Source organism: Oncorhynchus keta, chromosome 13, assembly GCF_023373465.1.
Source record: "Oncorhynchus keta strain PuntledgeMale-10-30-2019 chromosome 13, Oket_V2, whole genome shotgun sequence".
NCBI classification, from domain to species: domain Eukaryota; kingdom Metazoa; phylum Chordata; class Actinopteri; order Salmoniformes; family Salmonidae; genus Oncorhynchus; species Oncorhynchus keta.
In genome coordinates, this window is record NC_068433.1 from 27,634,314 (window position 1) to 27,656,196 (window position 21,883).

Genomic DNA, 21,883 nt, shown 5'->3' on the forward strand with positions numbered 1-21,883 from the left:
CTCAAAGCAAGCCACATAACAAAACCCCTGAAATTAAACATTATTACAATTTACACCTCTGATCTACATACCCATCTAGAAGTTTTAATCCCCTGTTAAACTCTCGATAACCTCTGTCTCTCCTCTTTCTTTCTCTCCATCTCTCCCCTCCCCAGGCAATTGCCCTTCGCGCGCTCTCTCTCCACTTTATAGAGGAATTCTCTACTTCCATCTAACGTTATGTTTCGCTTTAGTCCCTCGACAGTTTTTTTTTATTTCAAAACACTCGCCCTTTTGTCCCGGAGCGGCACTGATGTAATGGTATTTACATTGCACCGCGGGCCAGGGAAGATGGAGAATGACTTCAGCAATTGTAGCCTAACGAGATAAGGAATTGAGGTGCATTGACCAATGATGTTAAATTGTTTGGGGCGCACAAGGGTCCCCTTCTTCTATCTTCCTTGCCTATAGGTCGTAGCCTAATCTCGCAACTATCAGGCCTTGGTCAATCGGAGTTTCTATTAGATTGTTTTGAAGGACCTACTCTTGCTCGGACCATATTTGTTCTGTTTTTCCAACCAATTTCCATGGCAAAATGTTGCATTTTTGACTACTCAATTTTGCCATGTTTTCAGCTGGCAAAATTGTAAAACAACTGTAAATTGGTGCCACGAGCCATATGGTTAAATAGCCCGTACTTTCTGCTGGGCAGACGACACTGTGGCCATGTTAGGAGACATGGGGCCATAAACGAGAGTCATTAGTGGTGTTGTGTTTGTTTTACAAGCTCACGAGAACAACATTAACAGTGTTGGAACGCAGAGGGACACCGACACCCTGTTGCGAAGAACCACGCGCGTATTTCATGGCGCGCACTCACTTCGATTAAGTGGTGAATGGGTCAAATAAACTAAAGCATTCAATACACAACATCAGAACGCTTTGGCTATATATCATAACCAACATGTTTAAAATAGAACAGACGTGGGATTTTCAGACGTAATGTCTGAACAATGTAAACTGGATAGGCACTTTAACTGGTGAAAGACCTGTCTATAGACTAGTATTATGTAAGAGACCATTAGAAATGTAGCATTGGCATTTACAGCGCTTATTGATGGTAACTGAAGAGACGAACAGGATAGTAGGCTTTGCTCAGGTGCTTAGAGAGATAGAACACAATCCATGTAACACTGTCTGACCTACAACGACACAAACAACCACAGAAAGCAATCTAAGGGCAAGTGGTTGAAAGGTAATAGAATAATGTAATCTCATATCAAGTACCGAGTAGTTCTTTTGACTGAAGGTGGCGATAATGTTGAAGATTAGGATATGTTGTATGGGATTTACCTTTGCATCTACCAATGTGTAACAACTGAATAAAAACAGTTATAATGTAATAAGTATTATAATAATAATAATATGCAAATAGTAATAAAAACACAATTGAAAAAGGCTATTCTAACAAAGACAATAAGCAATTATATTGGAACAGACATGTTGGCTATTAATGTGCAAAAAGTAATAATGCAAGCTAAATGAATATGGGCAACCAGAGCCTATTTGAGCCATATTTAATTGGTTGAAAGTTGTGTAAAAGTAATAAAATATTAACAATAGCCTATGCAACCTTTTATTTTATCCATTATTTTGTCATTCTAATTTAATTATGTCCCCTGAAACGAAATAATAAGCTAGCCTAGATATACTTCAATTATGACTGTAAGTAGGTCTATGTCATACACTATATCTGATGTACTTAAACTTTATGATTTAAACATCTTCAATATATAGGCCATACACCCATGTCCCTGACATGGTATAGGCCTATTTAGTCATCATTTTATCACTCAAATAAGGGGACATAGGCCTATTATACCTGTTGTGTGATAGCAGAAATTGTGACAGATCACAACAAATCAAGTAAGACCTACCAAATTGTGTGTGAAAACAGTGTACTCCAAATGAACCTGAATTCACAGACCCCCGGAAATCGTGTCACATCTTGTACACAATCTAATCAAAGCGAAGCTGTCGCTGGGGGTGAATGAAAACAAACCCGCTTCTTGACGAGTGTTTCCGTAAACGTTGCTGTTTTGCTCAGTCAGTGTGCTGTGTTGGGTGGAGTGCCACTCAAACCACAAAATCAGTCATCCATGTGGCTTTGGGAAGGGTGACACCCTCTTTTCAAATAGCCACACCTCATCCTTCGTTCTACTGCACCCCGCTCGACTCCATCATCCAATGGCCGCCGCGCACCGTCTCCACTGCGCGCCTCGGAGAGCATCTGTTGGATAAAACCTCGCACAGAATTAGTAGCGGATCCTAAACAGTTACACCACCTCTTGACTGTTGAGAGAGCATCATAACAGACGCTTTATCAACGATTGACTTGGATCTCCCCGGCCGAGGTTACATTTTCGCCAGTGTGGTCTAGCATTGGATAATAATATAAGGATATCTGCCCGGACCTTTTTTTCTGCAAGGCGAAGGTAATTCTTTGCCCCAATTATGTGCTTTAGATTGTAAAAGCAATGTTCGAAAGGCTATTCATGTGATACATCACTGTTTTAGCAAATGTGAATGGTTGTTAAAATATTTAACAAATGGTTGTAAATGTGTAGCTTATTAACAATGAGCAGTATATTGGCTTCGAGTAATGTAGTCCCAACAAATGTCCAAGGCTATCCTACTACGGAGTATAGGCTACGATAAGCAGTGAAAAGTGTTTTTTGTTTTGGTTTATTACAGACCTAGATATATTTTTGAAAATAAGAGGGCGATAAGAGATGAGAGAACGGAAGACTCAACTTAAAACTGCAGCGCGGGCAAGAAAAAATATAGGCACACTAAAGAAACACAACATCACCACACGATATTCATAACAAACCCATATTAACTATGACAATGTCCTCTTGCAGAGCATTTAAGCGTGCACTCATGAACACATTCATGCCAAGCGAGGCCCCACATGGACTAAAAACATCTAATTAACTGGGAGAGAGAGAGAGAGAGAGAGCGCGTGGACCCTCTTACATTTGGCAAGGACACCCAACGACCAAGACCTCAGAGATATGTCCAACAACACCGGACGAGGTAAAACACAAGATCTGAGACCCCCTTCCCTCGTATTGCTATATTTTGGCCGGTAAACAGAAGATATCATTCATACATATGAAATATGTAATTGTCAAAGCAAGCAAAATAATGTAATATAGGCATGACTAAATATTTTGGAGGCTGTAGCCTAGACAGAAATCAGCCGTCAAAAGTTTATGCTCCTATAGGTGTTGACAACGGAATAAGTGCCTGTCAATATTTTCCAGTTATGTTTCAGTAGAAATATCTAACATTATTCATGGGGAATTCTAATGGCATGAAAATGAACTGCTTTTCAAGTAATTGGGTGATTAGGCTGATAATAAACTGGATTTGTGCACCAACGAAATGGTGGTTTACGGCTGCCTTGAATCAGGAAACCCTGAAATATTGTTTGTTGTTTCATTCTAATAAATTGACATTATTCATGTTGAGTAAGGACTTTATGAACAGAAACAGACTGTTTTGTAGGAATATATTTTATAGAACACATTAGCATGGTTTCTAGAATTCGCCCCTGGCTGTTTATACAGTAATTGGTCTCTATGCATCAAAGTAGAGATTGGAAGGCCAATAACCTTAATCAATGAAAGCCATAAGGATCACTAATTGAATAACTTAATGTGCACCTGTCCTTATAGGCCTACATTGTTTTTAGATTTATTTTCCTTCATTTCAGGGTCTTTGTAAAAGTTATGTCCATTTATGAATGTAACATTTAGGCCTATACGAAAGCAAACTATCGGTGATTGACCAACAATTCTGAACGTTGAGCATGGTGTTATAATTCGTGTGTGTGTTCATTCAACAGAAAGCCAGGGTGAACTAATAGATTTTCCTTCTCTTGTGGAGGGGTTGGGAAGTTAATTGGACGTTAGTTTAGCTGTCAGATATAGATTTGGGCCAATCCGTGGTCATTGTCACTTCAATCGAGTTAATGATGGAATCGTGGGGAGCTGAATGGTATGGCTTGTTTACGTTTCACCCGGTCTACCCCGCGGCATAAATTATGACACCCTCTTGTCGCCTCAGACGCGCCATCTTCTTTCATGTTATCATAGCACCCTCTGTCAGGGGTTACAATAACCGTTCAGAAGTTATAGTGCCGCATTGCACCTCAATGTTTTTGTTTTGTTGGTTTATGGATGTAATCAAATTACGTGACATACAAAGGTGACATAATACATATTGTTTAAAATTGCTGGGAGTATAGGATAGTCAATAGTCAACCAAGTTGTCAAATGTAGGCTCGATCTCTAAATTAGTGGTTGATAAATAATTGTAGCTTATGGCCTGTGAGCGCAGGAGCAAACACCTGCTTATGTGAAACATAGTCTTAATTTCTTGTGTTATCAGTAATTGTAATGGAAATCAAGCAATGTTGGACAAATCACAGACAAACGATCTTGTTTTGAATTTGAACTAAATAATGGGTAAGGCTAATCTTGACCAGTGTGGCCACACATTGATTCCATAGCCTCATGGTGAGTTAGTGGGATATAGCTTACACAATCAAAGGGTATAGGAACAAAATAGTGTGACAGAAATGCTGCATTATTGAAGTTATTATGGAACCAACATGGTTTTCATGAAAGTGAGAGGTTCTGCAATATTTTGTGTATATTCTATTTAATATAAGCAACAACAAAACACTTATGGCAGATATTTCCTCAGGCGTTTTGACGGCACCTTATGTTACATTGTAGAGTATGTCCTCGTAAACATGCATCCAAAACGGTAGGGCTGTAGTAGACCTATAACATTAGGCATATTTCCGTATAATTCAAATCAAACCAAATCAAACATCGAATTGTGTTGGTAGCATACACATATTTAGCTGATTTTATTGCGGTTATAATGAAATCCTTGTGTTCCTAGCTCCAACAGTGCAGTAATATCTAACAATATACAACAATACACACGAATCTAAAAAGTAAAATAATGGAATTAAGAAAAAGAAAAATGTTAGGAGTAGTCCAGATATACTACATATTCTATCCATATACTGTCCATATTGTCTATACATCCCATCACACATACATATAGATTCCTGTGTATTGTTGTATATATATGTGTGTGTGTGATGGGAGCTATAGACCATATGAACAGTATATGGATATAATATGTAGTATACCTGAAGAAAAGTGTATGTACAGTTGGCTCAGTTAGTAGAGCATGGGGCTTACAACGCCATGGTTATGGGTTCGATTTCCACGGGGCACCAATACGAAAAATCTACGGCGATGTATGAACTCACTACTGCTAAATGACAAAACACGTCAAGTTATTAACTGGAATACGGTATAAACATATGAAATGTGTAAAACATTATTTAAAGTGACCAGTGTTCCATGACTATGTCGCCTCAAAGGTGCATGGTAGAGTTAGTTACCGGGTGGTAGCGGTCTACTGACAGTGACAAATATGAGAACCAATAAAATTGTACATTTTACAGAGGATTATAAATTCGAATCCACTTTGATGGGGAAAACTATAAAGATGAATTATTTCAAGGGAAACAACCTAAAGAAGAAGTTATGGCATATCTATAAATGGCGCATACATGGAGACCATATAGGCTTATAATTGTGCAATTACAATAAAAAGTCAGTATGAGGGATGTGTGTGTGTGTGTGTGTGTGTGTGTGTGTGTGTGTGTGTGTGTGTGTGTGTGTGTGTGTGTGTGTGTGTGTGTGTGTGTGTGTGTGTGTGTGTGTGTGTGTGTGTGTGTGTGTGTGTGTGTGTGTGTGTGTGTGTGTGTGTGTGTGTGTGACAGAAAAGAGAGAGTGCGCGTGTGTTTATTCCCTTGGGGTTGCTTGGCTTTAATATCCTGCAGGTTGGTGAAGCTTGGCGGGGAGATTTTTACACACTCCGCTAGCACCGTTAATGGTGCTCCTGTTCCCCACCCAGCCTCGTCCGGCCTCCGTTTGATGTGGAAATGAGAGCTGGGAAAGGACTGAAAAAAAGAGCCAGGGGAAGCAAGCTGCTGAATGGGTTAAATTAAAAGCGTTGGGATTCTTACAAAGTCACTGATGCAGTCCATAGAAAGACAGAGTAGCTGCTGACAACTTTCAAAATTACGTGGCAAACCTCTCCACAGCTGCATTCCCAAGTCCTCACATAAAGGATAAGTCGATTTTTGTATTTATTTTTTTACGTTAAAATGGCCAACTATAACTAGAACATGTAGCCTATTTCCTGGTGCAGGCCTATGGTATTATTTTCAGCCTGGACACAAGGGAATGAATGTTCTTCTACAAATGAATATGCGCATTATCCTGAGCGTATAAGTGGTGAAACATGAGTTTTATAGGCCTAGGCCAAATAGGAGTAACTATTTCATTAAATCACTATAGTTCTACATCACCCTATATTGTATTTATAATATTAACCTTATTATACCAACTGACTACCGACAGCCGCCCATCGATGTGGAGATATGAGAAGCCTACAGCATTTGTGTGGGGTGAATCAAGTTATTGAAAGCCTATTTGAGTGATATTTGACCTAAACAGTCATTGGAAATGGTCGACTTGCTCACAATGTAAAAGTGTCTAATATATAAATAACGAATGGTTAACATTTATTTTGCGTAATTGTAATGTTTTGTTTTCATTAGACTATTAACGTGTTATACATGTCAATCAAAGAGCTGGTTTCACATTGAACTTTGCTGTGTAGGAGGAGCATGTTGACCTCGCATACATACAACAATTTCCAAAGAATAACTAACCAAATCGTAGAAAAACAAACTCCAAAACATAACATGATGACAAATAATTTACCGTGATATTTAGGCAATAGAATTGTAGCGTAGACAGTATCACTTCAGGGTATGTTGAAATCGAAATTATGGCAATAGGGGATCATTGTGCATGTGAGCTGTTTTTCCACGTCGCGTGCTAGAATATGCCTAAATTATGCCATTTTATAGGCCCCAAACTTCTGACAAAAATAACACATCTAAATCTATCCGTATTATAACGTTTAACGTGACATTAATTTATATCAAAGTTAGGATAAACTTACTTTATCTGCGAGGATTGACTACCCTGCTCTCGCTGCCTTGTGTGTCCCATAGGAAACCCAAACCCGGAGAGAGGAATCTAGAGGTCAGAACCAGGATTGAGAACATCTAGAATGTGGAAGACATACACAGAGCTGTCTAGACCAGAAGCTGTCAAATTTCTAGCTAGATCCGACTTAATTGGTCAGTTACCCTCTTTTACCACTCTTTTAAAACAACAATGAATTATGCATGGTACATTTACAAAATATGTTCTGATGTGCATCATTCACATCGCTGATGTCATTCTTTTTATATAGCCCTACTGAGCAGTATACCCGGGTTAGGGTTACTTATATTTTGATTAACTGTTTTATGATCCAACGTTCATATCAATTATATATAAACTTGAACTCGCCAGACATGCTTGTCTCCTCTCCTCAACATAAAAATCCCCAACTTAAATTAACTTTATTGAAAACAATGCTTTTTAAACAAATTCCAGGAAATAAATGCACATTTTTTGGCTCATGACATACACCATTTTGTGAAGAAATTAGATAAATAATATATTGTACTTCACTCATTCTTGTTTACTTTGTGCTGAATTTTCCCAACAGGTTCAATTACATCTTCTCTTACGAATCCAAATGACCCACTTTGTTTTATCCTATTTGTTTCATGCATTCTGAAAATACTTTTGCCAATAGACACCTAAATAATATTTTATTTATTTCATGAATTAATCTATTTTGTTCTACCTGACTGTAGTATGTCATAATCCTATCTATGTAAGAATGTTAGGTGCTAAGTAAGCCCTGTTTCAGACCAAACAAATAGCCTGAAGACAAGTAAAATCAGCTCAGAACCCATTTTAGTCAGCCCTCCCTGTGTGTGTGTGTGTGTGTGTGTGTGTGTGTGTGTGTGTGTGTGTGTGTGTGTGTGTGTGTGTGTGTGCGTGTGTGTGTATCTTCTGTAAGAGGTAGTGCTGAGTGTGGGTGGTAGTGGGCTCAGGTTCCATGACATTTATGTATGTTTCATCCCCCCTCCTCCTCCAGGTCATGGGGGTCTTAACCAACTAGGCGGAATGTTTGTGAACGGCCGTCCGCTTCCGGAGGTGATCCGGCAGCGCATCGTAGACATGGCCCACCAGGGCGTCCGTCCCTGTGACATCTCCCGGCAGCTCCGCGTCAGCCACGGCTGTGTCAGCAAGATCCTGGGACGGTGAGGACCTCATAGAACTTTTGCAACTTTACACAATGGGGTTATACTGTTTATGGCCCTCCATTGTGTTCTCAAGACACTTCGACCAAGAACCACTGTCTCCCATTATTTAAACATTCTGGGTTCGCTATAGAGTATGGAATTGGTATCGTAAACACTAATCTTTGTACAATGGAAATGATGACCATCCACATTCACTATATTGCTCTCTTATGTAGCAAATCTCTCTGTCCTTTTCCAGCTACTACGAGACTGGCAGCATCAAGCCAGGAGTGATTGGGGGCTCCAAGCCCAAGGTGGCCACTCCCAAAGTGGTTGATAAAATAGCAGATTACAAACGTCAGAACCCCACCATGTTTGCCTGGGAGATCAGAGACAGGCTGCTGGCAGAGGGAGTGTGTGACAGCGACACCGTGCCCAGTGTCAGCTCTATCAACAGGTAATGACTAACCTCTACATTATGCTATGTGTAAACCAATACACATCAGAGTGGACCTTTAAAATAACCATTGTGATCTCTTTAGTAATGTAAGACAAGTGTTTAGAAATGAACTGGGCAGAAGAAAAAGAGTTTTCACTGTTCACCCACTGAAGTGGTTCAATAGATTTTGCACTGTTCTCTAATCCCGGCTCTTTATTCCAGAATAATCCGAACCAAGGTGCAGCAGCCATTCAATCTGCCTCTGGATGGCAAAGGCCTAAGCCCAGGACACATACTCAGTGAGTTTCTACACAGACACACATACACACACACACACTCACATCCACCCTTGTGATTAACAAAGCGCTAACACTCCCCCCACTGTAAGCACAGACACACGCCTTCACTAAGGTCCAGCATTATGATCTGATCATGCAGTATTAAGCCTAAAGAAACTCCATGCTTAATGGTACGTAAGATTAAGCGCTAATGGTCAACGATAATATTGGAGTAATAATGGTCCATTTCCCTCTGTCTGTCTGTCTGTCTGTCTGTCTGTCTGTCTGTCTGTCTGTCTGTCAGTCCCCAGTTCAGCCGTCACTCCCCCTGAGTCACCCCAGTCCGACTCCCTGGGCTCCACCTACTCCATCAGTGGACTGTTGGGGATACCACAACCCAGCCAGGAGGGCAAGAGGAGCCATGACGATAGTAAGTACCCTCAAATTCTCGTGCAATCCCAAATTCTCGTGCAATCCTAAATTCTCCTCTCTCTCTCTCTCTCTCTCTCTCTCTCTCTCTCTCTCTCTCTCTCTCTCTCTCTCTCTCTCTCTCTCTCTCTCAGGTGACCAGGAAAGCTGTAGACACAGTGTGGACTCTCAGGGCAGTGGGGGCGTTCCTAGAAAGCAACTGAGACCAGAGCACTTCCCACCGCAGCACCTGGACTGTGGCTTCGACCGCCACCACTACCCCCCAGACTCCTTCAGCTCTGCTGCAGCTAGCAAGACCGAGCAGGTACAGCAGCCTACATGGCACATTGGCACTGAGAGCTGGTGGATCCTGATTAACTCCACTCCCAAAATTACTCTCTCTGTCCCTCTCTTTGTCTTTCTTTGTCTTTCTCTTTGTCAATTTCTTATTCTCTCCCTCTCTCGCTTTCACACATGCAACACACACTTACACACAAATAGTTAATCCGATCAATCCTCCACAGACTGTGTACCCTCTCTCGCTCATCAATGGCAGTCTAGAAGACGGGAAGACCAGCCTCTCAACATCGAGTGCTGCTATTGGTCGGAATCTGGCAGCACACCAGGGCTACACTGTGGTGGCAGGTAAAACTCTTATGATGGATGCTGCCTTCTCACCCTGCACAAATATCAGAGCTTAAAGATGAAACCGAGGACAAACTGAACACGCTGACACATGGGAGCATTGTTTTCCATCAGCATATCTGAAGACCCAATTCACAAAGACAGTTATGTTGAATGTAATAATGCATTCATAATCTGTGAATGTAATAGCAGTCTGTTTAGGCGTGTATACTCTAAACTGTATCAAATGCGGTTGTCATCAATCTGATTATAGATCTTGGTTTCCGACTGAGCTATCATAGCAGTTGATGTTTATCTCTGTAGTGCAGCCACATTTTAGCTTGCCGTGCCTGCTGATGCGTTGTGCAATTAATTTGGCGTATTATCACAAGCTGCCCAAAGCACCCTTTCAAGTTTAATTTAAAACAGATGTACATGATGTGCTGTATGTCTATCCGCAGTGCAGTTCGCAAACACATCAAACACGATGTAGTACCCATTCACTCATCATTCATTTCAATCAGCTAACAGGCTATTGCTGCTGTGTACTTGTTAATCCATTCATATCAGTTAATTCCATTTTATTTCATTTTCTCACCCATCCACTGAACCACTGGCCGTGCCACCTCAGACCCCCTACAGCCCCTCCCACTTTGTCTGAAACAGGAAATGTCCCCAGAGGTGACCAGCACAAGCCCCTCTCCGAATGTGGTGGCCAACTCAGCTTTTCTGGAGTTGCAATCGCTGCAGGCCCCTGTGTCTATCAGTAGCAGCTGCAGCAGCTCCAACCATTTCCCCCATGCCTTCAACTCATTCTCCCATCATGCACCAGTGTACAGCCAGTTCAGCAGCCAGTCTCTCATAGCAGGTAATGAAGCATTCATCTCATCCATTGCCAATCCCTGTAGGGGGTTCATATGGACAGTATACTGGTAGACTACACTCTCTTATCATGTCACCTGCCACAACCACCAAACCCCATGTGCAGTACTGTACACGAACATCACTTTCTGTATATGATGGTAGAATATGGGAGTCCAATAGTGCGGCGCACAATTGGCCCAGAGTCGTCCGGGTTAGGGTTTGGCCGGGGTAGGCCGTCATTGTAAATAAGAATTTGTTCTTAACTGACTTGCCTAGTTAAAGAAAGGTTAAATAAATCAAATAAAAATACCTATGGTGGAATGGTACCTGGCATGATTTCATGTACATGACACATATTTTGGGGGGGCCAAAGAATTTATTTGTTTTTCATGTGTACATCCACCTCCTGAGAAGAGCTGACATTGTGTGTTTTGTCCTTCTCTGTTTCAGGAAGGGACATGGTTAGCTCCACTCTCCCCGGCTACCCTCCTCACATCCCCTCCAGTGGCCAGACAGGCTACTCATCCTCCGCCATCACTGGCATGGTAGCAGGTAAGACTCCCATCCATTGACATTCACATTGAGACAGCCATTGGCATCTCAGATGGGGTTTCAGAGAAATAAATGAATGAAGTCTCTCCTTTCAGTTGAGCTTACGTAAAGGTCCAATGCAGCCCTTTTTATCTCAATATCAAATCATTTTTCGTTAACAATTAAGTACCATACTGTGATTGTTTTTAGCAATGAGCGATTTCTTAAGCCATAATTTTGCAAGGACTGTCTGGGAGTGGTTTGAGTGGGGAGGGGAAAACAGAAAATGAGCTGTTATTGGCAGAGAGGTTTGGAACTTTCTTTCTTATGGGTCTGTTAACTAATTTACTGTATGGTGATGCCAGCATGGAAGGCCAAAACTCCATCGCACCAAAACAGGTTGACATGACAGGCAGTCTTTTCAAACAGCTCTTACACTAAAAGGGCAATCGTTTTGCAGTATTATTCCAATCTCCTATATATAAAACACAGGAAATAATGTTTTTGACTGCACTGGGCCCTTAAATGCAGTTCATAGTTTTATTTGTGACCCAAACATGATCCCATCTGGGTTTTCCCTTTGGGGAAAGCTAAAATTGAATATGCTATGAGGACAAAGCACCACTGAGAAGAATGTAGACAACAAAACAAAACATTGTTTTGGGGTAAGGCAGTGACCAAAACCAACGTTAAAAAAGCAAGGATGGGAGTGAGAGAGGGAGAGATAAGTGCTGGGAGGGAGGATTGGAGATTAACAGGAAGGCATGGTGGTTAATAAGTAGCCTGCTCGGCTGGTGAACTGCACGGCGGTGCAGCCAGGGCCCAGGGGGTACAGGGAACAGGCTGGGGGTTCCGCCCTGCTGCCCGCACCCCCACGCCGCCCCTCTGACCACACATCGCCATGGGAACCAGGGGCCCCACCAGACGGGGAGAGGGTGGGGGGCCACAGGGTGGCAGAGTGGGCCCGGGTGAGAGGGAGAGAGGGGGAGTGTGTGTGTGTGTGTGTGTGTGTGTGTGTGTGTGTGTGTGTGTGTGTGTGTGTGTGTGTGTGTGTGTGTGTGTGTGTGCGTGCGTGCGTGCGTGCGTGTGTGTGTGTGTGTGTGTGTGTGTGTGTGTGTGTGTGTGTGTGTGTGTGTGTGTGTGTGTGTGTGTGTGTGTGTGTGATGTGCCTTTTTTATTTGAAGTCTGCCCTCCGAAGCGCGAAATGAGAGGGTCTGATTTATTATTTTTCTGGTGGGCTCGCTGTGAGGAAGCGTTCATACACAATTACTCACAGAAAGGGGGGGTCTGGGGGGGAGCGGAGGGATTCAATCCAGCCAACATAATTACCAATTAGATATTGGAATGTAAAAAAAAAAGAAGAAGAAGAAAAGAGGACAGAGAGAAAGGTAGAAAGGCTAAAGCAGGAAGTGAGGGATAGAGAGGAGAGGAGGCCATTTTGGAGGGACAGGGAGGGGAGGGTTAAATGCTATAGAGAGGATGTGGAGACTAGCCACACGCATCAATGAGTCGAGGGATTTTACCCCTAGCCATTCACCTGGCTCATAGATTAATGGTTTACAAGCTACCCTAACCGTTGGTGAATTATGAGCTAAGTCTTAGCAGATGCTGGCAAGAGGACAAACACCCTCAAATGAAGGCAAAATAAAACTTTGAGGAAGTTGTGTCTTTTTAAGAAATATAATGCATAATATTGTCTAGACTGTAATTTAATTTTGTCCATAGGCTATACGTACGTGTTTGAACTTCTTACTGAATGATGTTGGTTACTGTATATATGTCTCAATGTACATCTGATGCATGTGTTGTTTTTTTGTTCCCTGTCCTACAGGTGCAGACTACTCTGGCCAGACCTACACTCACTCCCCCTATACCTCCTACAGTGAAGCTTGGAGATTCACCAACTCCAGCATTTTGGGTGAGTCACAGTCAGTCCGGCACAGTGGTGTTCACCTTTCATAAGTATTAGAAGCATGTACTGTAGTCAGTGTTGTTTGTGTACTGGAACGATGTATGATTCCACACAGGACTGTACTGTTTATAAAGCTGATGTTATGATTGGATCGAACGTGATCTTCATGAACAAATACAAAATGAAGGTCTTCAGAATATAACTCACGGATCAGACTGAATTGTTGTAGATAAAAGTTCCAGCTTCCAATTAAAATGTTTGTTTAAAGCTTCCCTTTGAAATGTTGAATACAAACCATTCATGTCATGTCAAGTTTATACTTTAAACCTTATTCTACTGCTTTGAACCTAAGATACAATGAATGAACCCTGAGTATCAATGGGAAATCCACAAATACATATCCTCACTCCAACCAGGAAATCATGTACAGCCAAATGTTTGGTTTCAGTCACGTCACATGTATCATGATTTCCCCTAGTCCCCATGGAAACTAGTCACCCAATTACCAGGAGGTCGGCTTCAAACCACTGCTGCCCATTGGTGTACAGTAACTCTCTTGGAGCTGACTAGCCTGAGAACTCGTGTCACCTTGGCCCAGCTGATTTCACCAGTTATTAACGACACAGGGGAAAATAAACAGTATTAATGCTTGTGTGTTGTAAATGCTTAATTCTATGCATAACACAATACATTCTGTGACATTTCTTCCATCAAGTAGCAGACCCATCCTTAAAAGAGAGATTGCAAAACAGGCAGCTTTATTCATGGGACAAACTATCCAAGCAGGGCAGATTTCCATCTGAACCATCTGCTATTGTCATGTGGTGGATGGGATAAAGAAAGCCTGCTTTACATTGCATTGTCCCTCCTAACACCATCAAAGCCAAGCTAAAAAACAAACCACAATAGTAAACTCCTTTATCTCTGTCGCCCCCTGCAGGTTCACCCTATTACTATAGCTCGGCCTCCCGCACTGCTCCACCATCCACTGCAGCCTACGACCATCTCTAGCTCCCATGGACTAACCCTCATCAAGAGGACTGGTAATGGGGACCAATAGGCAAATGCAGCAAGGGATAGGAAGCTATGATGAGAATTGGACTGTCTCCCAATTAATGGACAGGGAAGTAAACATATGGAGACTTTGGAGACTTTTAATGGCAACACTGGACCAGCAGTGCTTGAGCATGAACTCATGGACAATACCTTCCCATGGCTAACTAATGAATTATTTATTTGTTTTTAATGACAGCCTCATCCAGGATGACTTTACACGTTTACACATGACATTCTAAACACTGTAATACATTTGGGCAACTGATTTCTATGACTTTTTCAGAGGCAACGCCCTGAATCCTGCATCATGTATACATCACTCTAAAGCTGTTTCACCAAAGACTTTATTTTTAGCACATTTTACAACTCTGACATGCATTTTTGACTTCATGGTGACATCATAGGATGAATTATGGTGTCACTGTGTGGTAACTGCTTTTATGTGAAGTTAGGCCTGAATTTGCATCAAGTTTACAACAGTTTTATACAATACACATGTCCCTTTTGCATTCCAGGGTATGTTTTTCAGGATTCTCTGTATTGAATTCAAAATTCAGCCTATTTGAGCTCATCACCCAGCAAAACCTTCCAGATCTTAAATGTGACACAGTGCCAATAGTCTAAATGAGGAATACAGTCACACATGGTATCATTAACATTGCAAAATGTCCTCATGTCTTTGTGAAAGAAAATGTGCGACATGAATTGAACTGTCTGGGTTACGCTACTCTTGTTTGGCAATATGTATATATAGTAAATTGCAAACTGCTCTTAAGAAAAAAATGCAACTTTATCATGAGGATGATTTGGGGTGAATATTGTGGGGATTAATGACTCATGAAAGATTTGGGGGGTTTTCTTCAATGATATTTCGAGTTTGTTGTAATGCTGATGTTTCGTAAGAACTGTGACTAAACACTTTTTTCTTATACTGTTATTAATATTATTGAAGATGTAAATACGGAATTTCTAAAGAATTATTTTAATAAAATAAAGCATGACAAAGTGATTCTCTGCCTTGCATATTTTTTGGACATCTTACTAAATCAAGTCAAAACTCCTATTGTGTAATAATCACAAAACTGGAATAGTATGTAGGCTTGTGTCACACAAGCAGAATTTAAAACTTGGGTCCAATTCTGTAGGGTCTAGTATCAGTGAAAATCTTTAGGTGTAAAATAGGTGAAGGCCGTTTAGCCTGCAGTCGAAATAGTTGTTCTGCTATTTTACAACGATCAACACATTATCCGACCATATCTTACTACTTCACAGTCACACTGCTTTACTGTGTCCTATTTGTGCTGTTAAATTCTCCACAAAGACAGTAGGTCTACTTTGTTGCCATGGATGTAGGACGTAGGGTTCCCATTGTGCACAATAAATACTGTACATTAGTGAACTAAATAGTTATAACAGAGTAACTTATCATTGTCATCATCATTATTATTATTAGTAGTAGTAGTACTAGTAGTAGGGCCTATATGGTTCTACTGCAAAACTCTTAAATGTTACCTATTTTCTGCAACTCAGCAATTTACTGGAAACGTAAGAGGACGAAAGCAATGATCCTGAACACACGCACATCTGTTTAATTTATTATTTTATTTTCTGCATCATGTAGTTTTATTTGCAATTATTTCTCCCCTCTTTGCGGCCTCATTATTATACCGCGGTAACGAGGCCATGGTTCGGCGGTGCCACAGCCCACCTGGACCCACCGTCACAGCAAAGGCCGCGGGACTTGACGGATTGCCTCTCCGCCGTGGATACAGCCAATACGAAATACCAAACCACACCCCACGATGTTGGAGAGTAGACCTATACATAAAGGCTATCTCTGGAAAAAAATGTATTTTTGTTTCGAAAGGGACCCAATCCCGTTTTGTCTCGAATTGTATTATTTTTAACGTTAGACTAGGGATCAATTCGTTACTGGCTTGATTTTCCCCTAGCCCTACTGTTTCATATTCAACTTCATCAATGAGTTTCCGCGCAATTAACCCTTGAATGTGAGCTGTCGAATGTAATAGGTTACATGCCACATACAGTGCCTTCAGAAGGTATTCATACCTTTTGACTTATTCCACATTTTATTGTATCACAACCTGAATTCAAAATTGATTAAACATATATTTTTCCTCACCCACCTACACACATTACCCACAAGCATTTCGCTATACCCGCAATAACATCTGCTAATCATGTGTATGTGACCAATAAAATGTGATTTGATTTGAATGACAAAGTGAAAACATGTTTTATGAAATGTCTGCAATTTTTTGTATTCACACACGAGTCAATAAGTTGTAGAAGCACCTTTGGCTGCAATTACAGCTGTGAGTCTTTCTGGGTAAGTCCACATCTGGATTGTGCAACATTTGGCTTTTATTCTTTTAAAAATGTTCAAGCTCTGTCAAATTGGTTGTTGATCATTGCTACACAACCATTTTCAGGTCTTGCCATTGTATTTGAAGTATAATTCAGTTTAAACTGTAGCTCGGCCACTCAGCAACATTCACTGTCTTCTTGGTAACAAAAACTCCAGTGTAGATTTAGCCTTGTGTTTTAGGTTATTGTCCTGCTGAAAGGTGAATTCATCTCGGTGTCTGGTGGAAAGAAGACTGAACCAGGTTTTCCTCTGGGATTTTGCATGTGCTTAGCTCCATTCGTTTCTTTTTTATTCTGGAAAAATGGAGAGTTGTATTGGATTTGACCCAAACATAACACTTTGCATTCAGGACTAAAAGTGAATTTAGTTTGATTTTTTTTTTGTTGCAGTATTCCTTTAGTGCCTTGTTGCAGACAGGATGCATGTTTTGGAATATTTCTATTCTGTACAGGCTTTCTTCTTTCACTATGTCAATTAGGTTAGTGTGGAGTAACTACAATGTTGTTGATCCATCCTCAGTTTTCTCCTATCACAGCCATTAAACGGCATAACTTTTAAAGTCACCATTGGCCTCATGGTGAAATCCCTGAGTGGTTTCCTTCCTCTCTGGCAACTGAATTAAGAAGGACGCCTGTATCTTTGTAGAGACTAGGTGTATTGATACATCATCCAAAGTGTAACTAATAACTTGCTCAAAGGGATCATCAATGTCAGTTTTTTTTACCCATCTACCATGAGGTGCCCTTCTTTGCAAAGCATTGAAACCCTCCCTGGTCTTAGTGGTTGAATCTGTGTTTGAAATTCACTGCTCAACTGAGGGTGGTAGCCTACTTCAGAATAAAGATTCATACATTATAGAATTACAGGCTGAAATAGCATTTTGTTTAGTTTACTTTAGTTTTACCATAGCACATTTTTTTGTTATGTAGGCCTAGTGTTGTTGTTTTTTACTATATTAATTTATTTCAATAAATGTGTTGTTTTTCTTATGAACATAGGCCTAGGCTACTGTACGCCCTTCAAAGACTGAGTGTATCATGGCCTTAATTTACCACGAAAAGAACCATCAAAAATCAAATAAAACAAAGGCTAAGCTGCCTTTTGAAAAATGGTTTGAAGCACACAATATCAATGATAACTGGCAAACAATACAATGTAATCAGGGCAGTACTTAGCAACTGACGAAGATGAGTCATGACATCTCTTTATTTACTGTATACTGTGTCTCTCTCCCTCCCCTCTCTCTCCCGCCCTCCGTCATCCCTCCCTCCTTCATTGTATTTACAATGGTGTTTGTTCTTCACTGGTTGCTAATTTTTGGGGGGCAACAGGTCACAAATCTGGCTGCTGTGATTGGCTGTGGTATTTCCCCCAATAGATATGGGAGTTTATCCAAATTGGGTTTGTTTTTTAATTATTTGTGGATCTGTGTAATCTGAGGGAAATACGTGTCTCTAATATGGTCATACATTTGGCAGGAGGTTAGGAAGTGCAGCTCAGTTTCCATCTCATTTTGTGGGCAGTCTGCACATAGCCTGTCTTCTCTTGAGAGCCAGGTCTGCCTATGGCAGCCTTTCTCAATCGCAATACTATGCTCACTGAATCTGTACATAGTCAAAGCTTTCCGTAAGTTTGGGTCAGTCACATTGGTCAGTTATTCTGCCGCTGTGTACTCTCTGTTTAGGGCCAAATAGCATTCTAGTTAGCTCAGTTTTTTTGTTAATTCTTTCCAATGTGTTTTGTCATGATTTGGTTGGGTCTGTTTGTGTTGCTGTTCTGGGGCTTGTGGGGTCTGTTTGTGTTTGTGAACAGAGCCCATTGTAAAAGCACCAAAAATGCAGGCCGATACTCGCTAATTATCAAAATCCAGAAAAGAGATATTAATTCTACAATTTCTACAACCACCTAAAAGGAAGTGATTCCCAAACCTTCCACAAGGTCCACAGAGCGCATTGTAAAACACCAAAAATGCAGGCCGATACTCGCTAATGATCAAAATCCAGAAAAGAGAAATTAAATTCTACAACCACCTAAAAGGAAGTGATTCCCAAACCTTCCACAAAAAAGCCATCACCTACAGTGAGATGAACTTGGAGAAGAGTCCCCTAAGCAAGTTGGTCCTGGGGCTCTGTGGGGTCTGTTTGTGTTTGTGAACAGAGCCCCAGGACCAACTTGCTTAGGGGACTCTTTTCCAAGTTCATCTCTCTGTAGGTGATGGCTTTGTTGTGGAAGGTTTGGGTATCACTTCCTTTTCGGTGGTTGTAGAATTGAATGTCTCTTTTCTGGATTTGATCATTAGTGAGTATCGGCCTGCATTCTTGGTGTTTTACAATGTACACGGAGGATATTTTTGCAGAATTCTGCATGCTATCTCAATTTGGTGTTTGTCCCATTTTGTGAATTCTTGGTTGGTGATCGGACCTCAGACCTCACAACCACAAAGGGCAATGGGTTCTATAACTGATTCAAGTATTTTTTGCCAGATCCTAATTGGTAAGTTGAATTTTATGTTCCTTTTGATGGCATAGAAGGCCCTTCTTGCCTTGTCTCTCAGATCATTCACAGCTTTGTGGAAGTTACCTGTGGCGCTGATGTTAAGGCCGAAGTATGTATAGTTTTTTGTGTGCTCTAGGGCAAAGGTGTCTAGATGGAATTTGTATTTGTGGTTCTGGCAACTGGACCTTTTTTGGAACACCATTGTTTTTGGCTTACTGAGATTAACTGTCAGGGCCCAGGTCTGACAGAACCTGTGCAGAATATCTAGGTACTGCTGTAGTCCCTCCTTGGTTGGGACAGAAGCACCAGATCATCAGCAAACAGTAGACATTTTACTTCAAATTCTAGCAGGGTGAGGCCGGGTGCTGCAGACTGTTCGAGTGCCCTCACCAATTTGTTAATATATATGTTGAAGAGGGTGGGGCTTAAGCTGCATCCCTGTCTCACCCATGGCCCTGTGGAAAGAAATGTCTGTTTTTTGCCAATTGTAACTGCACACTTGTTGTTTGTGTACATTGATTTTATCATGTCCTATGTTTTTCCCCCAACACCACTTTCCATCAATTTGTATAGCAGACCATCATGCCAAATTGAGTCAAAAGCTTTTATGAAATCAACAAAGCATAAGAAGACTTTGCCTTTATTTTGATTTGTTTGTCAATTATGGTGTGCAGGGTCTGTCGTATTGTAATTTGGTCAAAAGCCAATTTGACATTTTCTCAGTACATTGTTTTCACTGAGGAAATGTACGTGTCTGCTGTTAATGATAATGCAGAGGTTTTTCCAAGGTTGCTGTTGATGCATATCTCATGGTGGTTATTGGGGTCAAATTTGTCTCCACTTTTGTGGATTGGGGTGATCAGTCCTTGGTTCCAAATGTTGGGGAAGATGCCAGAGCTAAGGATCATGTTTAAGTATAGGAATTTGTGGTCTGTATATTTTATAATTTCATTGAGGATACCATCAACACCCCAGGCCTTTTGGATTGGAGGGTTTTTATTTTTTCCTTTAGTAAATTCAATGTAATTGGAAGAATCCAGTGGGTCTAAGATTCTAAGATTTGTATTTGATCATGAATATGTTTTTGCCTTTTGTGTTTTGTTGTAAGGCCAAAAAGATTGGAGAAGTGGTTTACCATTTACATACATTTACATTTAAGTCATTTAGCAGACGCTCTTATCCAGAGCGACTTACAAATTACCCATACATCTCTGTTTTGGATAGATAACCCTTTGTGTTGTTGTTTGTTTAGTGTTTTCCAATTTTCCCAGAAGTGGTTAGAGTCTATGAATTCTTCAATTACATTCAGCTGATTTCTGACGTGCTGTTCCTTCTTTTTCCGTAGTGTATTTCTGTATTGTTTTAGTGATTCACCATAGCTAAGGCGTAGGCTCAGGTTTTCTGTGTCTTTGTGTTTTTGGTTGGATAGGTTTCTCAATATCTTTCTTAGGTTTTTGTATTCTTCATCAAACCATTGGCATTGTTGTAAAAGAAAATTGGTTTTCTGTTTGATTTTTTTAGACTTGATAGGGAAGCTGAGAGGTAAAATATACTGTTTAGGTTTTCTACTGCCAAGTTTACACTAATTACAGTCAAACGTCAAATGTTTTGTCCAGAACGTAGTCTAAAAGGGATTGAATTTGTTGTTGCCTAATTGTTTTTTGGTAGGTTTCCACACTACTTTCCTTCTATCTATAACCTTTCTTAATATTATTCAGTTCCTTTGGCTTTGATGCCTCATGATTGAGTATTTCTCTGTTCATGTAGACTGTGATTTTGCTGTGATCTGATAGAGGTGTCAGTGGCCTGACTGTGAACGCTCTGAGAGACTCTGGGTAGAGGTCAGTGATAAAGTTGTCTACAGTACTACTGCCAAGACATGAGCTAATGTAGGAGTCCCTTCGAAGCCTACCATTGATGATGTACATACCCAGCGTGCAGTCTCTCTCTCTCTCTCTCTCTCTCTCTCTCTCTCTCTCTCTCTCTCTCTCTCTCTCTCTCTCTCTATCTTCACACCTCTCTATCCTATGTCCAAGCTGCAACCCTCATGCTCACTCCCTTCCTCTACAGTCTGCCCTGTCCTGTCCTGTCCTGTCCTGTCTTGTCCTGTCTACTTTTGACAATGCTCCCTTCCTCTACAGTCTGTCCTGTCCTGTCCTGTCTTGTCCTGTCTACTTTTGACAATGCTCCCTTCCTCATTGTTGTTGAAGTGGGATGCCACTCTAACATCAATCGAACGGAACACAGTTTTTCAGTTTCTTTCGCAGACACACAGAAACACACATCACATCCAGAGACACAGAGGAGCTTTAAAGTATATGTCCCCTCTGTTTTTTTAACAGCAGCAAAATGAGACAATCCCCCCAAAGCATCAAATTCAAATTCCAAAGCCTCCACATACAGAGCCAGCTGATGGACTGCCAGGGAAATAATAACAGCAACTGTTAAACATTAACAATCCTGCAGCCAAAGAGTCGAAAACAACATAATGCCGCCACAACCAACTACAACACAAATACTTAATCTCTCTCTCTCCCTCTCTCTTCACCCCCCCTTCTTTCTCTCTCTCTCTCTCTCTCTCTCTCTCTCTCTC

The 21,883-nt window shown here is 41.0% G+C and overlaps 1 protein-coding gene across 4 annotated transcripts; it reads left to right on the top strand.

Annotated features, from left to right (window-relative positions):
• Positions 1 to 2,283: 2,283 nt before the first annotated feature.
• LOC118387526 (paired box protein Pax-8-like) lies at positions 2,284 to 15,414 on the top strand. 4 transcript variants are annotated; one of them, XM_035775963.2, is made up of 13 exons: positions 2,285 to 2,474; positions 2,904 to 3,078; positions 7,163 to 7,291; positions 8,146 to 8,311; positions 8,553 to 8,750; positions 8,955 to 9,031; positions 9,315 to 9,440; positions 9,574 to 9,743; positions 9,943 to 10,063; positions 10,674 to 10,910; positions 11,357 to 11,458; positions 13,269 to 13,355; positions 14,290 to 15,414. In XM_035775963.2, exons 3-13 carry the CDS (start codon positions 7,222 to 7,224, stop codon positions 14,358 to 14,360), a joined length of 1,425 nt encoding a protein of 474 aa, XP_035631856.1. In that variant the 5' UTR covers positions 2,285 to 2,474; positions 2,904 to 3,078; positions 7,163 to 7,221; the 3' UTR covers positions 14,361 to 15,414. The 4 variants fall into 4 exon arrangements, with proteins under 4 accessions (XP_035631858.1, XP_035631856.1, XP_035631857.1 ...); XM_035775965.2 differs by lacking the exon at positions 7,163 to 7,291 and having other exon boundaries at positions 2,284 to 2,474; XM_035775964.2 differs by lacking the exon at positions 2,904 to 3,078.
• The last annotated feature ends 6,469 nt before the right edge of the window (positions 15,415 to 21,883 follow it).